Source organism: Azolla caroliniana, unplaced genomic scaffold (assembly GCF_043228905.1).
Source record: "Azolla caroliniana isolate FFs.n. ecotype wild unplaced genomic scaffold, voAzoCaro1.0.p SCAF_1, whole genome shotgun sequence".
NCBI lineage: Eukaryota > Viridiplantae > Streptophyta > Polypodiopsida > Salviniales > Salviniaceae > Azolla > Azolla caroliniana.
This window is the reverse complement of record NW_028230436.1, coordinates 7,188,245-7,207,352: the sequence shown is the minus strand read 5'-3', so window position 1 is coordinate 7,207,352 and position 19,108 is coordinate 7,188,245. Positions and strand designations below refer to the sequence as shown.

The 19,108-nt window shown below is 37.6% G+C and overlaps 2 protein-coding genes across 2 annotated transcripts; one reads left to right on the top strand and one right to left on the bottom strand.

Moving 5' to 3' along the window:
• The first annotated feature begins 1,338 nt into the window (after nt 1-1,338).
• On the top strand, nt 1,339-5,518 carry LOC147868721 (uncharacterized). The gene is made up of 5 exons (XM_087322820.1): nt 1,339-1,541; nt 1,648-1,712; nt 2,426-2,504; nt 2,645-3,211; nt 4,024-5,518. Exons 1-5 carry the CDS (start codon nt 1,452-1,454, stop codon nt 5,263-5,265), a joined length of 2,043 nt encoding a protein of 680 aa, XP_087178946.1. The 5' UTR covers nt 1,339-1,451; the 3' UTR covers nt 5,266-5,518.
• A 1,541-nt stretch (nt 5,519-7,059) lies between these two features.
• Nucleotides 7,060-13,227, bottom strand: LOC147868720 (copper ion binding / methyltransferase). The gene is made up of 12 exons (XM_087322807.1): nt 13,010-13,227; nt 12,063-12,322; nt 11,128-11,201; nt 10,724-10,818; nt 10,279-10,379; nt 9,943-10,026; nt 9,387-9,467; nt 9,204-9,305; nt 8,513-8,608; nt 8,344-8,423; nt 8,173-8,258; nt 7,060-8,080 (listed from the first exon to the last, which is right to left on the bottom strand). The coding sequence occupies exons 1-12, from the start codon at nt 13,152-13,154 to the stop codon at nt 7,530-7,532; spliced, it is 1,755 nt and encodes a 584-aa protein (XP_087178933.1). The 5' UTR covers nt 13,155-13,227; the 3' UTR covers nt 7,060-7,529.
• Nucleotides 13,228-19,108: the final 5,881 nt, after the last annotated feature.

Genomic DNA, 19,108 nt, shown 5'->3' with positions numbered 1-19,108 from the left:
TAGAACCTTGGGGAATATGGAACTCATTAGTTATAGTTATGTGTCATAGAATATGATTGTATGACACATAGTTAATGTGTAGAGAGTAGGTCTTTTGACTTTTGACTTTTGAGTGCTCCTTGATTCTCAAAGGTGTGTTCATACACTAGACTAGGTTGAGCTTGATTCTCGACAAAACATAAATTAGGTCCAATCTCTTCCATCATGTACGGAGGAATAATTGCGCCAACCCCTCATATTGAAGCCACTATTTACATTAGAGGAGGGGGTAATGTTAGGGAAGAGAACTAGGTTGAAGTGGGTTGACTTTGATAAAGGTGCAGTTGAGGCAATGGGGATTGGCTGACTTTTTCTTCTTTGACGATGGAAAACAAAACCCATGTTTGTAGAACAATTTGGGGAGAGAACATTATGTATGCAAAAATTGATAGAGTGTTTATGATGTCTTCCTTTCAACCTTCTCAAACTAGTCTATTTTGGTACGGTATGTTTTCATCCTTACATGTCTTGTTAGGGGTCAAGGGTTATAAAAACTCTCATGAGTGCCTTTACTTTGATATTTTGCCTTCTGGACGACTTCATTCTCTCGTGGAAGACGGAATTGTAACTCAAGGGAGTATGTTGCCTATTCGTATATTGTGGACGAAAGATAAAAAATGGATGTTGAATCCACATCCAAATGATATAAACAATCTCTCTGAATTGTGGATCTATGAGAATAAGCCCATTGATCACCTATTGTGGGATCTTGGTGAGTGGAAATGGCAAACCATATCAACACACGAAATGCTAGGTAAGCAAATTCCATTTTTTCAGTACTCGGTAAAAATGGGTAGAGAATTGCTAAGGAGGGGTTTGGCTGTTACGCCAATAGCTTGTAAATTTTGGAGATCTGGTAATGTACAAGACTCTTGGTTGGATGCTTATTGGAAATGGCTAAGGGGCATGGGTGAATTCCTGAAAAAAGTTGTATTATGGTGGTTGATACATTATGGCATTCTGGTGAAGTCATGGATGTGGGGGTGTATTGAGTATCAAATTGTACCGCATACATTGAGAAATGACTCGATCAATTGCATCTCCTATTTCCCAGGGGGGGCAATTCTTGGAAATAAAGAAAACCTAAGGGTGCTAGTGCTATCGCTAATAATAAAAAAGTACATAATATGTAATATGAAAAACCCTAGCAACCACCGTATGTATGTATGTATGTATGTATGTATGTATATGCACTGTAAAACCCCTTAAATCAGAAGTACATACTTCTCCCCCAAACCCTTCCCCCCTGCCCCTGCCCCTGCCCCTGCCCCTGCCCCTGCCTCTGGAGTCTGCACCTTCAGACCCCTGTTTTTCCTTTCGAATGCGCGCTTGATCCGATCGCGTGAAAGAATAGTCGTTCCTCCCAAGGATTCCATATCGACTCATCCATTACATTTATATCTCTTTGAGCTATGGCGTCCAAGCTTCTCACCGTGACCAAGAGAATCGCGCAAACGCACTCTGTTCTGCAGAGAAAGACCACCCTCATCTCGCATTATCTGGTATTTAGATATTCCTTAATTTATTTATTTTCCCTCTGTCGGCTATATTAGCTTCTTTCCATAGACACTAATATTCGCTTCTTCTTCTTCTTCTTCTTTATGTCAGGGTGGAGCTTCAAACATTCTGCTTTCTTCTTCTACTACTACTTATATTCCTCAAAGAAGTTTCAGGTACTTGTAATTCACTTATTTTTTTCAATCAAGATTCTGAAGTTTCGAGCAAGTTGTTTCTTTCTCTGTTTTCATATTTTGCACTAAAATGATAGTTTGATGAATTTCTTAAGTTATTGCATGGAAACAATAGGCTACGAATATGAAAAGCTGTTATTGCATTCCTATATCAGATTGTTCAGAAGTTGATTTTAAAATGTTCCTGGTACAAGCTGAGAAAAGTAAGGTTCATGATGTATTTTGATTACATATTTTGGGTTTTTGGGTTAGGGATACACCAATGCTAATGCAGGGTTTGTGAAGTAAAACTGTTGGCCCAGTCTTACAAATTATTGGCTCATTGATTTCATTTCATAGTAATATCAAATCCATGGCATATACATTTATACAATTGCAAACTGGTAGATCATTGTTATAGCCTATTCATTGACTATTTGTTTTGTAGAAAATTTATCCTTTTCGAGTATATTGTTCTGTAATGAATTTAATGCTATAGATATTTGGTTTAGTGGACTTACCTCATTGTTTATATGGTGGATTGTATTTGTTTGTAGTGTTCTTAAAAATTGCTATTGAGTGTAATTGTTTATTGCTTGAATGTGCTTATTTCGGAATTGAATACAATTTCTTTAAATTGTATTAGAGCAAATAAGAACCTGTTTTATGCTCGAGTGTTAAGTTGTTGAATTGCTTTTTTTTTGTACATCTCACAGCTCAAAGGCACCCGGGAATGATGTGATTGGGATTGACCTTGGAACAACAAACTCTTGTGTTGCAGTGATGGAAGGAAAGGTGAAAGCTTTGTAACCATTTTATCGAGTCTGGGTTTGATTCAATTGATTAAGTGTTGTTTACCTTCGAGTTTACTCAGTAAACTTGTTTAGCTTTGAGTTTATTGGTTAAACTTTTCCGGCTATGATTTGATTTTTCAGGCTCCTCGAGTCATAGAAAATGCCGAAGGAGCAAGAACTACACCCTCTATTGTTGCATTCACTGCAAAGGGTGAGCGTTTAGTTGGAATACCTGCCAAGAGACAAGCAGTCACCAATGCTTCCAACACTCTTTTTGGTGTGAAAAGACTCATTGGACGACCATATGATGATCCTCAGACAGCGAAAGAGATGAAAATGGTTCCGTTCAACATTGTTAAAGCAGATAATGGAGATGCATGGGTTGAAGCAGGGGGCCAGAAACTCTCACCCAGCCAAGTGGGTGCATTTGTTCTTCAAAAGATGAAAGATACGGCTGAAGGTTATTTAGGAAGAGGGGTTTCAAAAGCGGTGATTACTGTCCCTGCTTACTTCAATGATGCCCAACGGCAAGCAACCAAAGATGCAGGTCGTATTGCTGGCCTTGAGGTTTTGCGTATTATCAATGAGCCGACAGCAGCTGCTTTATCTTATGGTTTGGAGAAGAAGGAAGGCGTGATCGCAGTTTATGATCTTGGGGGTGGCACGTTTGATGTCTCGATCCTTGAGATGCTTGATGGTGTCTTTGAGGTCCTTATATCTTAACTTTTGTTATATGCTATATCTTCATTTTTTTAATGGGCTCTTGGCCATTAGTGTCTTTGAAGTGCTTTTCTTTTAATGTTTTTTTCTTTTTTTTTCTTTCTTCCTTTGATAGACCTTGGAGATGAGTTTCTTTGAGGTCTCCAGGAGTCCATAAAGTCTTATGTGTGTGCTCATTCTTTAGCTTTCCGTTAGCACTGGGGGTTCTCAGTGTTTGTTTTAGGTCTTTTCCTTGCGTTTTCTTTTATGAGTCCTTTTGATGTTACCTCTAATGCCTTTTTTCTTGAATTCAATTCAAAGTCTTACTTTGTGCTCAATTCTAGCTTTCTTTGGCACTGGTGGTTCTTAGTGTTTGTTTTAGGTATTTTGCTTGTTTTTTCTTTTATGAGTCCATTTGATTTTACCGCTGATCCCTTTTCTTTTGTTCTCTCTGTTTTTTTGTAATGCAGGAAGACAATATCTTTGAGCTGTTTCTTTGTATCACTGTTTTCATCATTACCCTCTCTTTTTTGTTATATTTCCCATGAGATGCAAAACCAAACCGTATATTTGCTTCAGTTCTCTTTTCTCGTATCTCTTAATGAGTTAGTGTGCTGGATGATATTTATGAGGTTTTTCCTAGGTTAACTTCTGAAATACATTCACATGTATATTACTGGATAAGGAGTATCAGATTTTTGCATATTCTACTACTGAGGGTAGAGGTAGTGGTGGTTGTAGGCCAAAATTTTGGTCATTTTCTCCTCTCTATATTGATTGATTCCTGGGCTTTGTAGTGAATGAATATTTGTGATTTGCAGGTTAAAGCAACAAATGGAGATACTTTTCTCGGAGGAGAAGACTTTGACAATGCGCTGTTGAATGATCTTGTCCAAGAGTTCAACAAACAGGAAGGTATAGACATAAAAAAGGACAAGCTTGCTCTACAGAGGCTACGTGAAGCTGCTGAAAAAGCGAAGGTAGAGCTATCAACATCAATGCAAACAGACATTCAACTACCATTTTTAACTGCTGATGCATCAGGACCCAAGCATTTCAATACCACTATTACTCGATCGAAATTCGAGTCATTAGTATCAAATCTAATTGAAAGGACCCGGAAACCTTGTATGGATTGCCTTAGTGACGCATCAATGAGTGCAAGTGAGCTAGATGAAGTGTTATTAGTGGGTGGGATGACACGTATGCCAAAGGTGCGAGATTTTGTATCTAAAATATTTGGAAAACAACCTTGTAAAGGAGTAAATGCTGATGAGGCTGTGGCTATGGGGGCAGCAATACAAGGAGGTGTTCTACGGGGTGATGTTAAAGATATATTGCTTCTTGATGTAACTCCATTGTCACTTGGTTTGGAGACTTTAGGGGGTGTTTTTACTAAACTTATTGAACGTAATACAACAATTCCAGCTAAGAAGAGCCAGATCTTTTCAACTACAAAGGATGGGCAGACAGTGGTAGGTGTTTCAGTCTATCAAGGAGAGAGAAAGATGGCTAGAGATAACAAACTTTTAGGTCAATTTGAGCTTGTTGATGTCCCTTCTGCCCCAAGAGGAACACTTCAAATAGAAGTGACATTCAACATTGATGCCAATGGTATAGTTCAAGTCTCAGCGTGTGAGAAATCAACAGGAAAAGAACAAGCCATCACAATTCAATCTTCAGGGGGTCTTACAGAGGATGAGATACAAAAGATGGTGAAGGATGCAGAGACGTATGCTGAAGAAGATGAAAAGAGAAAGAGTGTGGCCGATGCGAAAGCAAGCGGGGAGCAAGTTATTGCGTTAGCTGAGAAGACGTTGAAAGAAGATAAAGAGAAAGGCGCTCCTCAAGAGGATTTGGATCGGATAAAGAAAGCTATGGATGAATTGAGGAAGTCTATGTTTGGTGAGAATGTGGAAGAAATAACTCAAAATACATTGATTTTGCAACAAGCTGTATCAGGTCAGGCAGGTGATGGTAATACTTATGAGGAGCCGGTTCCAGAAGCTGATTATGAAGATGTGGGTGAATCCAAAGAAGGGTCATCAGCAAGAGGTGGCTAAAATTTGAAGAAAGTAGTAACATGGCGAATTGATTCATTGCTGATACATGGACTTGATTATAATGTAGATGACTGATAACTAAGATGGTTTTAGTTTCACTAGCAACAATGTAGAGGAAAGGAATCATTTGGGTCAGTGAAGATTGTTATAACTGGATATTAGGTCGTTATAATTGCAAATGCATATGGTTGTAATTTTTTAGCCTGTTTATTCTTCATTATTAATACATCTTTAGAGGGAATTATTCTATAAATGGCTTTTTAGTCTTTCCAGGATTGTGGTGTAAGAACTATGATAAGGTTTTTTCGTGAGGCGTCAAATATTTCATAGAATCTTGCTGCAGAATGTTAAAAGTGTTTCATAACGTTCTGCTGTTTGCATCTGTGAGCACTAATTACCATGGAAATGAATTGTGGAAGAGTATATTGTGAACGAGATTTCAGCCTATTATATTAGCCTTTAGGTTTTTTTCTTGCTTCATTGCCTATGGCTATCTGTCTATATTAGCTATGAAATTCTCTCTTGCAATGGCTATATTAATATATTGGTTATAGCCACGTGGCTTTTTCTGTATGTGGCAATGGCTTATCTTATTGGTGTTTCTCTGTATATAGGTCTTTAGGTTTATGACTAGAATACGGGGCTTATCTATCTGTAGCTCTTTGTGTTATAGCTACTTCATGTGTGAATCGGACATTGAAACTTGCAAAGACTAATTATAACTTCTTTCTGGTCCTTTTCTGAACTTAGCTTGGCCTGCATTCACATTGATGAATAAGGTCAATATAGGATCCATTATGTGTTTTTGTCTTTGCAACTGCTCACTCTCTGAATGATAGGGCATGCAAGGGAAAATATTAAAAATTAGAGCCAAGATATGGCTTACCTGGAGGTGATATTTCTGACCTCCATGTTAGGAACCAATGTTGCATTTCTAGATATTGCAGCCTTAAAGAAACTAGATTTTCCTAATTATCTGTCATGATTCAATTGGCTAGGGCAGTAAATGTAATTTCAAAATGTAAATGTGTGTTTGACCTATCAATAAGGCAGAATATCCTTGTGATTATGTTAGAAATAGATGCATTTGGTTTACTCAGAAGGCCCTAAACGTTTTTCTCAAAGAATTCCAATTGGCAAAAGTTCTTCATGGAGGGTCGAATTAATCACTGCTTGTGTGGGCCCGTTGGTCAACAATAATAGTTCTCTTTCCAATGTTTGCTGGTTTCCTTCTTCCCATGCTGCCTCGTAGCCATAACTAGTAACTAATAAATCAGGCTGAATATTCTTCTGATAATGTTACAAATTGACGTGTTTCCTGTGATAACTACTGATTAATTATGCCCAACTTTCTTGTGATAACAGAACTAGATGTATTTTTCTTTCCTATGTAATCACTCACACCCAACATTCTTGTATAAATATTAGAAATGGATGCATTTTTATGTGCCAACTGATCAATCAGGACCAGCATTCTTGTGACACTTTCACAAAATAGACAGCATTTTTTAGATACTGAACCAAAAATGCATATTGACAATAAGTTTATAAATAATGTGAATCTGATAGTTAATTTTCACCAGTAGATGCACAAGGTTGATACGTTTTAGCAGAAGGAATGCCAGAAAACAAGAAAAAGATCATGATGGTACAAAGTTCATGTGTGAGGCTAGGGCAGAACTTGAGCATGAGCTTTAATAATCAAATGGTCTGCAAATACCTACTATTCAAGTTCACGAAAGTAATAATAATAATAATAAAACGATTGTTTTGTGACTAATTTTAATAACCAGGAAAATGAAAAAAGGTTCTTCCTTGGTTGTACCAATAAATCGCAGGTATTACAGGACAGCACAGAATTTGTGGCAGTTTAGAATACTTCGATACTTGATCATATATATAGCATTTCAGCATAGGGTTGCTTGATATCCATACAAAGAACAAGCTTTTCTGGTGTATATATCATTGAAGAATATGGGATTCATGAATAACCTCACAGTGTACAGTATTTGGTGTGCAATGATGTGCATACTGATTGGTCAAGCAGCAATTTATACAATCTTTGCTCCAAACAGTTTGTATTGTGATTCTCTACATCAACTTTCAATGACGAAAATGATGCATTTCCATAAACCCTTGAGATCTTAGACATCATAAAGATGGCAGAAACTCGTCTCATGTTAAGATGGGTACTCTTAATTCAAAACTTACATGACTCGCTATGATTTTTTTTTGGCAAAACTCTTGAAATCAAAATCAAAAGCTCATCTAGCTCTACCACAAACTCTACCACATGCTCCACCACAAGGCCAAAGATCTCCCCATCGTGATCGACGTGCTTGAAAATGCAAGACTTTATTTGTAGTACTACTAAGAGTGATCCGATCAAGTGAACCCTTTGAACCATTCTTATTGGCTGATGAACAAACATCAACAATCACTCTCTTTCCCCTACGTACAGGATGGAACAGAATCCTTCCCCATCCACTTCCCATATCAGCTACAACATTCTCTTCCTCTTCCTCTTCCTCTTCCTCTTCCTCAGTATCATTACTCTGTTCTGAAAGTTCTGCTTCTGTATTGCTTTCTTCACTGAGTTCTTCCTCTGTACTGCTGACATCATTTCCTTCATCAGTCAGATCATCCTCTGATGTACTTGTAACATCACTATCCTCATATTCTTCGTTTGATCTACCTTCATCTACCTCTTCTTCATCATTGCTTTCCTCATCCACTTCTTCACTGTCTTCTGATCTGGAATCTAAATCTTGAGAATCCTCTTCTTCATCATTATCAAAAGCCCCCTCAGGTTCCTCTACATGCAAAAGAAAGAAATAAAAAGTCAGTCTGAAGAGATTTTCATAAGATTAATGAAGAGCATTCTTTCCCAAAAAGCAGGACACTCACCAATAATAACACCATAGAAACTCCGATTCTTTTTCTTGTTGACATCTAGTGTAGCTGGATTGACTCTGTCCAGTGGCCATTCCATCCTACTAGAACAATAAACCATATCATTTTCGTTCCCTAAGCTATTTCTATATATATTCCACCAAAAACATCAGGTCACAAACATACTTTGGACGAGTTCCTCTTCGTAAGACAACAAATGAGAATTTCTCATCTTCGTAACCTCTCAATGATTTACCCTTAGGCCTCTGTATAAGAGCACACCTATTACTAACTTGTAACATCCAGCTTTTCACACCAAAACACAATCACAACGTTGTCATGCAAGTATTAATACCTTGTATAGCAATTGTGACGAAGATCGAGCAAGTCGTTGACTGAAATGACAATATTTGTCAGTTCCATCCATCGGGCAAATTCCATCATGTGCGCACTGTTTTACTACTTCCACAGTCAGTAAAAATACTTCTGGAGAATAACGAATCAAATTTGTTAATTTCAGGTCCATTTTCATTGAAAACAGGGCATTCAATATATACAAGTCCAGTGCTTTACGAGAAAACTTCAATGCATCTTGATCATAGGAAGCATCACACACCTTGATAGCGATTTCATGCAGCAGACCTCACCTCATAACAATGGGACAAACATGAATGCCCTTACTACATTGGAGGCAAACAAATAGGGAATTATTCTTATGCCCACCACAAAAAGTGTCAGTTACGTTCCTCCCTTAAAAGTCCACATTAACTACTCATATCCCTAAGAAATCATTGGAACTCTCACGTCAATTAGGCTTAAACTCATACACAACACCATATCTGATCAAAGGAAACATGTGTACAATCAGGAAAAACCAATTAGAGTGTAGCAATTCTGTAGCATAACAAAATCTATATGCAATCATATCTTTAGATGAGACAATTCATATTTGAAATCAGATTTCTACAATGTGAAGAGATGACCATAAATACAAACAGATATATAGACTATATTAAAATGAAAGAAAGCCTAACAGAAATACTCACAGGAGCAACAACAAATGCACCAATTTTCTTTCCCTGGGATGTCAAATAAGTCGTCTTATCTGTATCAGCTTCTTTGGACTTCTTTGTTTGACGCCAAAGCCTCTTCAAAAGGTAGAAACAGAATTAGCAATGCCAAAGATAAGATGATCCTGAATGGCTTTATAAAAAGCATGGATATCCTACCTTGTTTTCCATACAGAGAATGTGAGACCGTATCTCTCTAACTATATTAGAACCCTGTGGATGTCCAGGTTCTATAATAATCTGAAATATTTCACAAGAGAAGAATGATAAATCGTTATAATATATCAATAAGCCCAGTCAAAAGTTCATGTAAGGATCAGATAAAGGTGAGACAAATGCACGTTGACTTATATTAAGTGGAAGTGCTAGACTGGGTTAGAAGTTACAAAGGTACAATTGCTTGTGTCATTGTACCTTGACCAGTTCTGTGAAACAAAATACAAATTAAAGCAGTAAATACAAAAAGTATATTCAAAGTCATGATGAGAGAATCATCCACTGCATATAATCGTGATTAATAATATAAACCGAAAATTTTCACAACCTAGAACATAAAGACTTCTATAATTGCTTGATTAAAATGTGAGCTTACTTCAACTTGGCAATGACAACAGTCTCCAATATTTTATTTCTAAAATTCTTAATACAATACTAGAGAAATCCATAAGAAAAATCATTGTAAATAATACATTCAAGATATTCTTCTAAATCTTACCAGTATATCAGTTGTAAGGCCCCAAAGCTGGCGAGCAACGCTTATTCTCTCTTCTTGTGTTCGCAATTCCCCCAATGAATATGACTAATCACATGAAATTCCAGAAATTAAATCTCCAAATATCTAACAGAAAAGCACCATTTCATTCATTTACATTGAACAACTAAATTACCATTCTTTAGAATGCAGAGACCATAGATATATTCTACACCTTGCCTATTATCAAATAAATGACTATGCGTGGCACTCCTAGCTTTACACAACAACTCAAAAAAACAATAAGGGCTTTCTACTCTCCAGTGATATCCCCAAATGTAAAATTTATGCAAGACGAACCGCAATGACAAGGTTGTGTTCTCGATCTGTAGGTCGGACTTCACGTACAAATCCTTCAAAACTTTTGAAGTTTCTTATTTTTGGCAATTCCTCCTTCATACCTTCAATATAGTAAGCCATGAATGATAAAAATAAACAAACAATCAACGCAAAAAATTCTGGAGAAACCAAGGTTTCTTTTACATGGCTAACACAATAATACAGGATGCATTGACAACAAATGTGCAAGATCTGAGAATTATACACTTATGATTACAATTTTTAAGACACTCAAAGGTTCTATCACCAGTATGAATCATCATTTGAGGCAGAAGCTAGAAAAGAGCAGATTTAGACATCTTGGACCGAAGTTGCAAACTCTAGTAGGGCTAATAGCAAATTTTCATAAATTTGAATTCCTTGTATTGTTAAGACTCTATAATAAAAAGCAAAATAAACAAGTCACCTTGAAACAAGCTTCGCCTTGCAAATGACATTGCTTCAGATGGCTCCACTAAGTTGGCATGCTCAATTACTCCTGGCCATACTTCACAAAGCGACCTTAAACAAGAATTGTAACTATGAGATCAAACATCTCAGAAATAAATGCATTTTCAGGATCCAGTTAACAATTCCTAGAATTGACTAGAAGATGTTCAATTCCAAATTTGTGAGATGCACATAGCAAAAGAAGCTGAAGAAATTGTTGATTAAGCCATAGGGGATCTACTTAAGAATCATTCACATTTCCTACATGAAACAAAGAAATCAAAATACTTGAGAAGACAGAGACTATGATAGAAACATCCATTTCTTCCCAGAAACACTAACTTCCTCAATTGGCAAATTCGAAAAAACTCCCTACATTACCAGATTGCAGTACCAGGGCCTGAGCCATAGTCCAAAATCTGGCATGGTTTGAAGTCTGGCAATCGGCGAGAAATCTGCAAACGAAGTCGATCACATTGTTTGTTATAGAGGAATGATAGAATAATTATATCGTTTACACATATTCATAAGCTGCTTAACCTATAATATATAGCTCAAAAGGATAAGGAATGATTTGGGGAAGGGGGTAAAAGAAAAAGTAAGGAGACTTCGTGAGGGGGGTAATCCAGTTGAAATTAGTAAACTATTTCTACAATCTCTAAAGTCATTCAAGATTATCTATTTTACATTTTAAACTAGTGTGCCAGTTTGAAACAATTTGAGAGCTGAACATTGCAATGGGCTGAAATATGAGAAAAATATGGTGGTTTCCTTTATTGACCAACCAACATGCCTCCTCGTCAATTCTCTTCAAACGCAAAACAACAAACATCCTTTCCTTTATGGATTTGCCTCATGTGAGAGATGTTAAAGGTAGGAATTTGAATAGACACATGGTCACTCCAGGTTCTCATACGTTTATGATTATGGTTATGAAGTTAAATAACACTTAAAAGCAAGTGCTTTCGATTTTAGAACCTCTCTCGATTAGATACGGTGCTTCATACAGGAAATTTAATATCTTAAGAAATCTATATCGAAAGCACTCATGCTTAATTAGTTGATCAGATGTTATATCAGTGCTGTATACCATTAAGCCACTTCACAACAATTTTGTTGAAACATTGTCTTTAGTTTAGGATCCTACAATCCTTTTCTCTGGTATCTTAAATGATTTTATTTTTTTGCAATCACAAAGGCTTTAGCTAAAAAACTACAGTATATAGATGTAAATAATATGCCTTTAAACCCATCTCATGCCTACATATCATATATTAGAACACAGCCTAATAAAAGTAGAAAGCAAATAAGTGTACCTCAATGAGTACTCGATACACAGCACAATATACAGCAGGCACACGTGCAGCAACATAAGCACAGGTGTCCCGTTGCTTGTACTTGTTAAAAATCTGGCCTCGAAACTCTAATTTCTTAAGCCATTTTTGCGAGTTTCTATTTAATTCTCTCTCTTCTGCTGACCATTCTGATTTTTCCCGCTGTTGCAACGCAACTTTGGTATTTCGCATAGCCTCTGACAAGCGAGATACACTTTTCTTGACCTCGTTCGTTGAATACTCTGCACAATTAGCATAACCCATTACCCTAACATTATCATTGGACTTCAGCATGATTTCCCTACACTGAACAAAGGCACATGTGTATTTTGCAGTTTATGTGAATCTAATTATGATTTCTGAGTACTTAATGTGCTGCAAACCCCATGACTAAGCACATTTGCTGGTAAACTCTACTTATCCCTTCATTCATGAGACACATCAACCCGGAAGCTCAAAACATGGTGTCTTGTACTTTAACAGGCTAAATTTTTTGAAGAAATCAAATCTTCGATCTTACCTAAACTGGTAAGAAATTAGATGTCAATCTATAGACACTAATTTTTCACGAAATTTTGATTGGTTGAGAAAACAAAAGGATTTTTAGCCAACCAAATTGAGTGCGCGATATGGAGCCATGTCCTACACCAAGTCCTGCACAAACCCTCCTGCACTTATACACCCTCTTCAAATACCATATTCATTTTCTCCACTCCAACATCCAGTTTTATAGTGCACGATCTTTCAAAGAACGACTTCTGGGGATATTTTCCCTTGTCACTTCACATTCGCTATATCAAAGGCAAATCTTGAATTCTACTCTGGTTTTCTATATCTACATTTATATGTAGCATAAAGCACACATATTTTGAAGACAATCCGAGTAAATGCAGCATACACACACATATATACATATAGGGGGGGGGTACCTCCGAGGAAGTTGTCAATGGCGGATTGGAGGCGGGAAGGGATGCGCAGCATGCCCTCTGTCTGCCGAGAAGCGGAACGGAGGGCTGAGGGAGACAGGGTCTTCTGGGCGGCGGCGGCGGCTGCCGCGTAAGGTACGATCGCCATATCTCCTCCCTCTTTCCTCACTCCCTCTGCCTAAAAACCCAGAATCTCAGGCTCGCTTCACAAAAATGACCTCTCTCTCTCTCTCTCTCTCTCTCTCTCTCTCTCTCTCTCTCTCTCTCCCCTTCACGAGCGGTCTGTTAAGGCTACTTCCTACAACTAACAATGTACATATGTATCAGTATGTATGTACTATGTATAATGTACGTATGGATGGATGGATGGATGGATGTGTGTAATCGACGTGTGTCTATTATGACACAAATCATTAATAGGGCTGGCTGAGGGAATCGCGGCCATGGACGGTGCAGGTGCGATCTGCACCGTCTGATTTGGATAATAATAAAACACGCGACCAAAAATGTTGTCAGAGGTCGCCCCAACTACCTATTGTGGTCACCCAACCTACATATTCTGGTTGCCCAACCTACCTATTGTGGTTGCCCAACCTAACTAAAGTGGTCACCCAACCTCTGTAACATATGTGGTGGCCCAACCAAGTTAAAATGTGGTTGCCCAACCTGCCATTTAAGTTTGGTCGCCCAACCTGCCATTCAAGTTTGGTCACCCAACCAAGTTTAAATGTGGTCGCCCAACCCCCAACAATCACTTCTGCGATCGGTGCCCTACTATTTCCCATCTATGTGTTTGTGTTTGTGTCTACATTTTCTGATTTTTTTTTTTATGTGCTTGGCCTTTTCAAGTCGAGGTATTAGGGTTTGGGAGAAGGCTTTGGTTGATATTAGGATTTTAATGTGTATTATGGCTTGATATTAGAAAGATAGGGAGAAGATTTAGGGTTTAGCGTGATAGTATGATTGTAGAAACTGTTTAGGGTTTGGTTGGTACAGTGAATAAGTTTATTCTCAGAAACTGTTAGTTTATTGATATGTGATCTTAGAATCTTAATGGTTTACAGTTGGAGTGTGTTGATATTAACATGATATTGATTATTAATGATATTATGATATTAGCTTAATATTGCTTATTAATGGTTTACGGTTGATATTATGATTTTTATGCTTGATATTAGAATGTTAATGGTTTTTATACCAAGGGATTAGGGTTTGGGACAAGAGTTTGGTTGATATTATGATAATGGCTTGAGATTTAAGGAATGTTAGGAAGAAGGTGTGATGGTTTAGAACATGTTTAGGTTATTGATCATTGAATAGACTTGCAAAGACTTATTGATTATTAATTGTTTATGGATGATTACTTATTTACAAAATTTTGCGTCATTTCTATATGTTTTCTTTTCCTTGAATAGTGGTAGATGGCTACCAGGTCCAAGTACAAAGAGTGGTGGGATTCTGATAATAGTGACATATATCCAACTCAAGAGAGGTGTATGTTGACTGATGATTTGTTAAAGGGTTTTCGTTAGAAGACATTGGCCCAGAAGTTGCATAGCTGACATGTATAAGGGTGGGGAGAACATGGATCAGGCTCTAGTGGTTCATCATCCTCAGATTGAGCCCTTACATGCCATGGCATCATTCGATGAAGATGCTCCTCCAAATGGTATGTGGATTTGGTCTCATTGTATTATGTCAATCTTTATGTAACAGATGGTTTGGCGTATCTAACACATACATAAACAACAAATGCTCCTAGCTTTAGATTCGTTGTATAAGGTTGGAAGAAATGCAAATGGGAACAAGGCCCATGCATGTATCGTGACTGAGTATTGTCGCCTCTCACCAAGGTGGCATCACAAAAATGCGACATGGAAACACATTTACGCAGGGCACATGGAATTAGCATAGTTCTATCATGAGGGATGCGGATAGAGAGGAGGAGGGTACTCCGGGGGCATGCTTCAATAGCTATGAGTGTCAGAGATCACTCAAAAGATTCATGGACCCCGGAATCAAGTACCATAGAAATCGACAATCTTACATACAAACGTTGAAGGTTAGGGTTGTTTCAAGGTTCAACTCTATTTCTATTGAACTCCGACTTACATACAATCTTACACTGAGGCAGAGTTTATGGCACAATTTACGGAGCACAAGATGGCAATGTACGACTCCAGAAAGGATGAGCGGTTGGAGATGTTGAAGAAGAAGATTGCATCTGGTTTGGATTCTTATGTAAGTATGTGCAAGGATTTCATTCTTGATATGTGTTGGAGGGTTTATTGGTAGAATTTAGATAATAACACGTGTCTTATTGTGCTGAAACAATGTAAAAAGGCGAGGATATCTATCAAAGAGGGTGGTGTATCCACTGATGTGGGTGAAGCTTAAACCCATCTGATGTGTCCACGCCACTAAGACGGAGACCGCCGAAAATGCAAGTTAGACAGAAGGAGGTCGAGTCAAACATTAATGTTGTCCCCATAACATTAGATTCAGATGACGTTGCATGGGATGTGGCCACGATACAAATTGAGCATGCCAAGGCCGTCAAAACATGGATCCAAACACCAGACAAACATTTTTTCAAGTTGTTTATTTGTGTTTGTCAAATTGTATCCTACTAATCGACATTACGTGTGGAGAGATCCATGATGCATGCATGTTTCTATGCATACATGTACCAACTTACCTGTGCACGACTCGATATGGCCGTTGACGTTATAGAGTCAGAACTTGAGACAATGTGCAAGGATGGAGAAATGGTATCCACATGGATGATGACATTATTCACCATATGGATGGAGTACTCACTACCACCTAAGGTGACAGAACGATTCACCGTAGTCGACCCACTATGGGTGCAACTACACAAGCAAACGACGAAGGAGCAAGACATCCTTGGGAAGGTGGATGAGCGTGATTTCATCTTCATTCCGATCGTGGTTCAGGGTCATTGGGTGTTGTGGACAAAGATGTGGCACAAAGTTTCTAAGCTTACCAGCAAAGTAGTCTTTTGCGATCTACTACACAACGTGGCAACTAGCAACATGCGGAGTCTTGCAGAGATCGCGATTCGGGTCATTTCTAGTGAACTGTTAGACCGCGCCATTGTGTTTGAGGGTCGATATCACGAATTGCACATCCCAACTCGGCCAAATGGTTGGGATTGTGGCTTTTACGTGATGAAAACTATACAAATGTTGGTCGAGGAGTTTTTACAAGGATGGATATCACGTTGGTGCACTGAAACCAACCAATCGAGAAGACGGTGGATCCATAAGGCAGAAGCAAGCGATTGGTGCGAAGAGAGGCGCATCAGACAACATTTCACAAGATCTTATTGGCACACACCCGAAAAATGCAAAGAGGTGCAAGTCGAGCTAGGAGGCAGTTGCCAATATGTGCGACAGAGAAGATTCGATGCTTGCATTGCGATGCCTTGACATTTAGATCAACAGACTCAAATGCTGGTTGTTGCAAGAATTGTGGTCACATCTTGCCATCATCTCCGGATGAGCCATAAACATAGCTTGTCATTGAGTGGTTTTGCAGACCAGTGCATTTTGGTTTGATGTTTAAAGTGGATTTCTATTAAAAGGATGTCATATGTTGATTTATGTTTTAAGTTTGGCATTTCAAGTATGTCATGTGTTGATTTATGTTTTACGTTTTATGTTCCAAGTATGTCATATGTCGATTTATGTTTTATGTTTTATGCTTGAAGTATGTCATAGTTGAATTTGTGTTCATTTGCATGTAACAAGAGGTACAATATAGACTAGATAGATGAAATATGAAAAGAAGAAAGCATTTTGGGGTTTAGTAACATATTCTGCTAAGTGAAATAAGTTAGAATTGTTTCCATTGCTTTCCTAAACCCTAAACCCTAATGTAGAATTGTTTCCATTATTTTCCTTTAGTCTAATGAATTATTGTTTTTTTGAAACATTATTTGGACCTTAGGTGTAATGGTGGTTTGATTTGAAACATATTTCATTATTATAGTGAGTTGGTTTTCCATTCGTAATTTTGTTGCAAACTATATAATCTAAGGAAAAGGTGCACTAGATAGAAATGTTGTATTGCCAATATTTAGTGTGATTAATATGTAGCACATATATTAATCGATAAGCTTCACATATTGAATCAAATCATATATTAATCTCTTCCTCGTTGACAGGAGGAATACATTAATATACATGCAAGAATCAATTGCTACTTGCTAAAATCCCCAAACCAGATGTGGAAACCCTAAAAAAGAAAGAAGTTGAAGAAGAAGAAAACCTAAATGACCCCAAAATTGACCAATAAGCACTATAAACCCTCTTCTCAATAAGAGAGGAAAAGATATTTGAACCTTGCACTTATTAAGTAGAAAGAATAACTCTAACCACTAAACCATTACCTTTTAGTATTACTTTTAAGTAATCATTATTGTTCTAAAATAGTTGGGCAATTGGGCGACCTACAACAGTTAGGGTTGGGCAACCAAGGACTCAGAGTTGGGTGACCTTTGACAGATTTTTTTTCACGCGTTCTTTCTTATCCAAATCGGATGGTGCAGATCTCGCGCGCCTTCCTTTGAGCAACCTGCACTGTCCGTGGCCGTGATTCCCTCCCCAACCCTATATATGATTTGGTATATAATAGACACGAACGTATGTAATGGATGTAAGTAATGTATGTATGTATGTATGTAATGGATGTAGTTTCATAGTTCTCCTCTTCTTCCAAATGCTCTAATGATTGGAGTAGGAGTAAGAGCAATGGATGTGGCAAGAGCTTGAGGAACTGGAGCAGGTGAACGTTCTCATTTGCTCCTTGGATATGTATTCAGATTTTGGTCTAAAGCCTCAACCCCATCCCCTCCTTCATGTTTGGTTCCTCATCTTCTAATCAACCTCCCTCTGCCACTTTGGTTCTTCTCTAATCAATCTTGTTCTAATCAACTCTCTTTGATTCTCATTAGCTTCAACTTCAAGTGCATGGTTTTCTTGGTTTTGATATATGTCCAATTCAATTGAAATATCAAGTAGTCGCATTCATTTCTAGACGTCATTATGAATTGCGACTGTTTGGTCTCTCTGAACAACCTTACTTAAAAACTAGAATTATAAAAATTGTAGGAAGAAAGCCCATGGTTTTTGGCCTATAACTAGGAGTTCCTTCATGTGTTTCATCACCTCGTTAATTTCAATGCAAGTGGAAGTTTTCAATCATATGTGAAGGCAATTGAAAAGTGTGAATCCACTTGAACTCATAAGGTTTTAAGTAGATACACTTCATATATGCTCATAAATCTTAAAACGGATGAGCCCAATAGCTCTATACCGAGTGTATGCATTAGTTGATAAGGAAATAATAGAAAGCTTTCCTCAAGATTGGCAAGATAATTGAGCCAATATGCTAGTAAAAAGGGGGGAGAGAAGTTGGCTCAACTATCACACATTTATGGCGAGATATTGGATAGCTAAACAACTAGGCAAATATTGTTGAACATCAACTTGAGGAATGGATTTTGGAGATGTCTGAAAGCAATTATGTCATTACGACGTGTGTACACAAGGTTTTAGATTTTATCTTTTCGTCTCGTGTCTTCTCATGTCACACATAGATGTGCATCCTTGGTGCCAATATCCTCATGACAAGTTGTGTGATTTGTGAAACATGATATCAATAGGCTGATTCTACAAGCATGGGAACCAAACCTTTAGTGCCTTCAAAATGCAAATTTTTTGTGTGCACATAGATAAAATATATATAGTTTGGCCACTTTAATATGTTACAACATGCGAATGACCAAACATCTTGAATGATATCTAGCTATTAATGCCTTAGTTGTGTGGTGAGATTGTACAATAATTTAAGTTTTTGACACTTGAAGTGAAATTATTTGTTCAAACTCACTTGTCATTTGGTGGGTATGATGTTTGAATGAACATGTATGGACTCGTGTGAACTTGATGAATGCCAACATTGGAATGTGAACCTAGTGAGAATGAAACACTAGAAATATATGGAAGAGCATCAAACCTTTAGAAAATAGTTATCCATCTAAGTATTGCGAGCTTCACTAGAGTATGATTTAAAAAT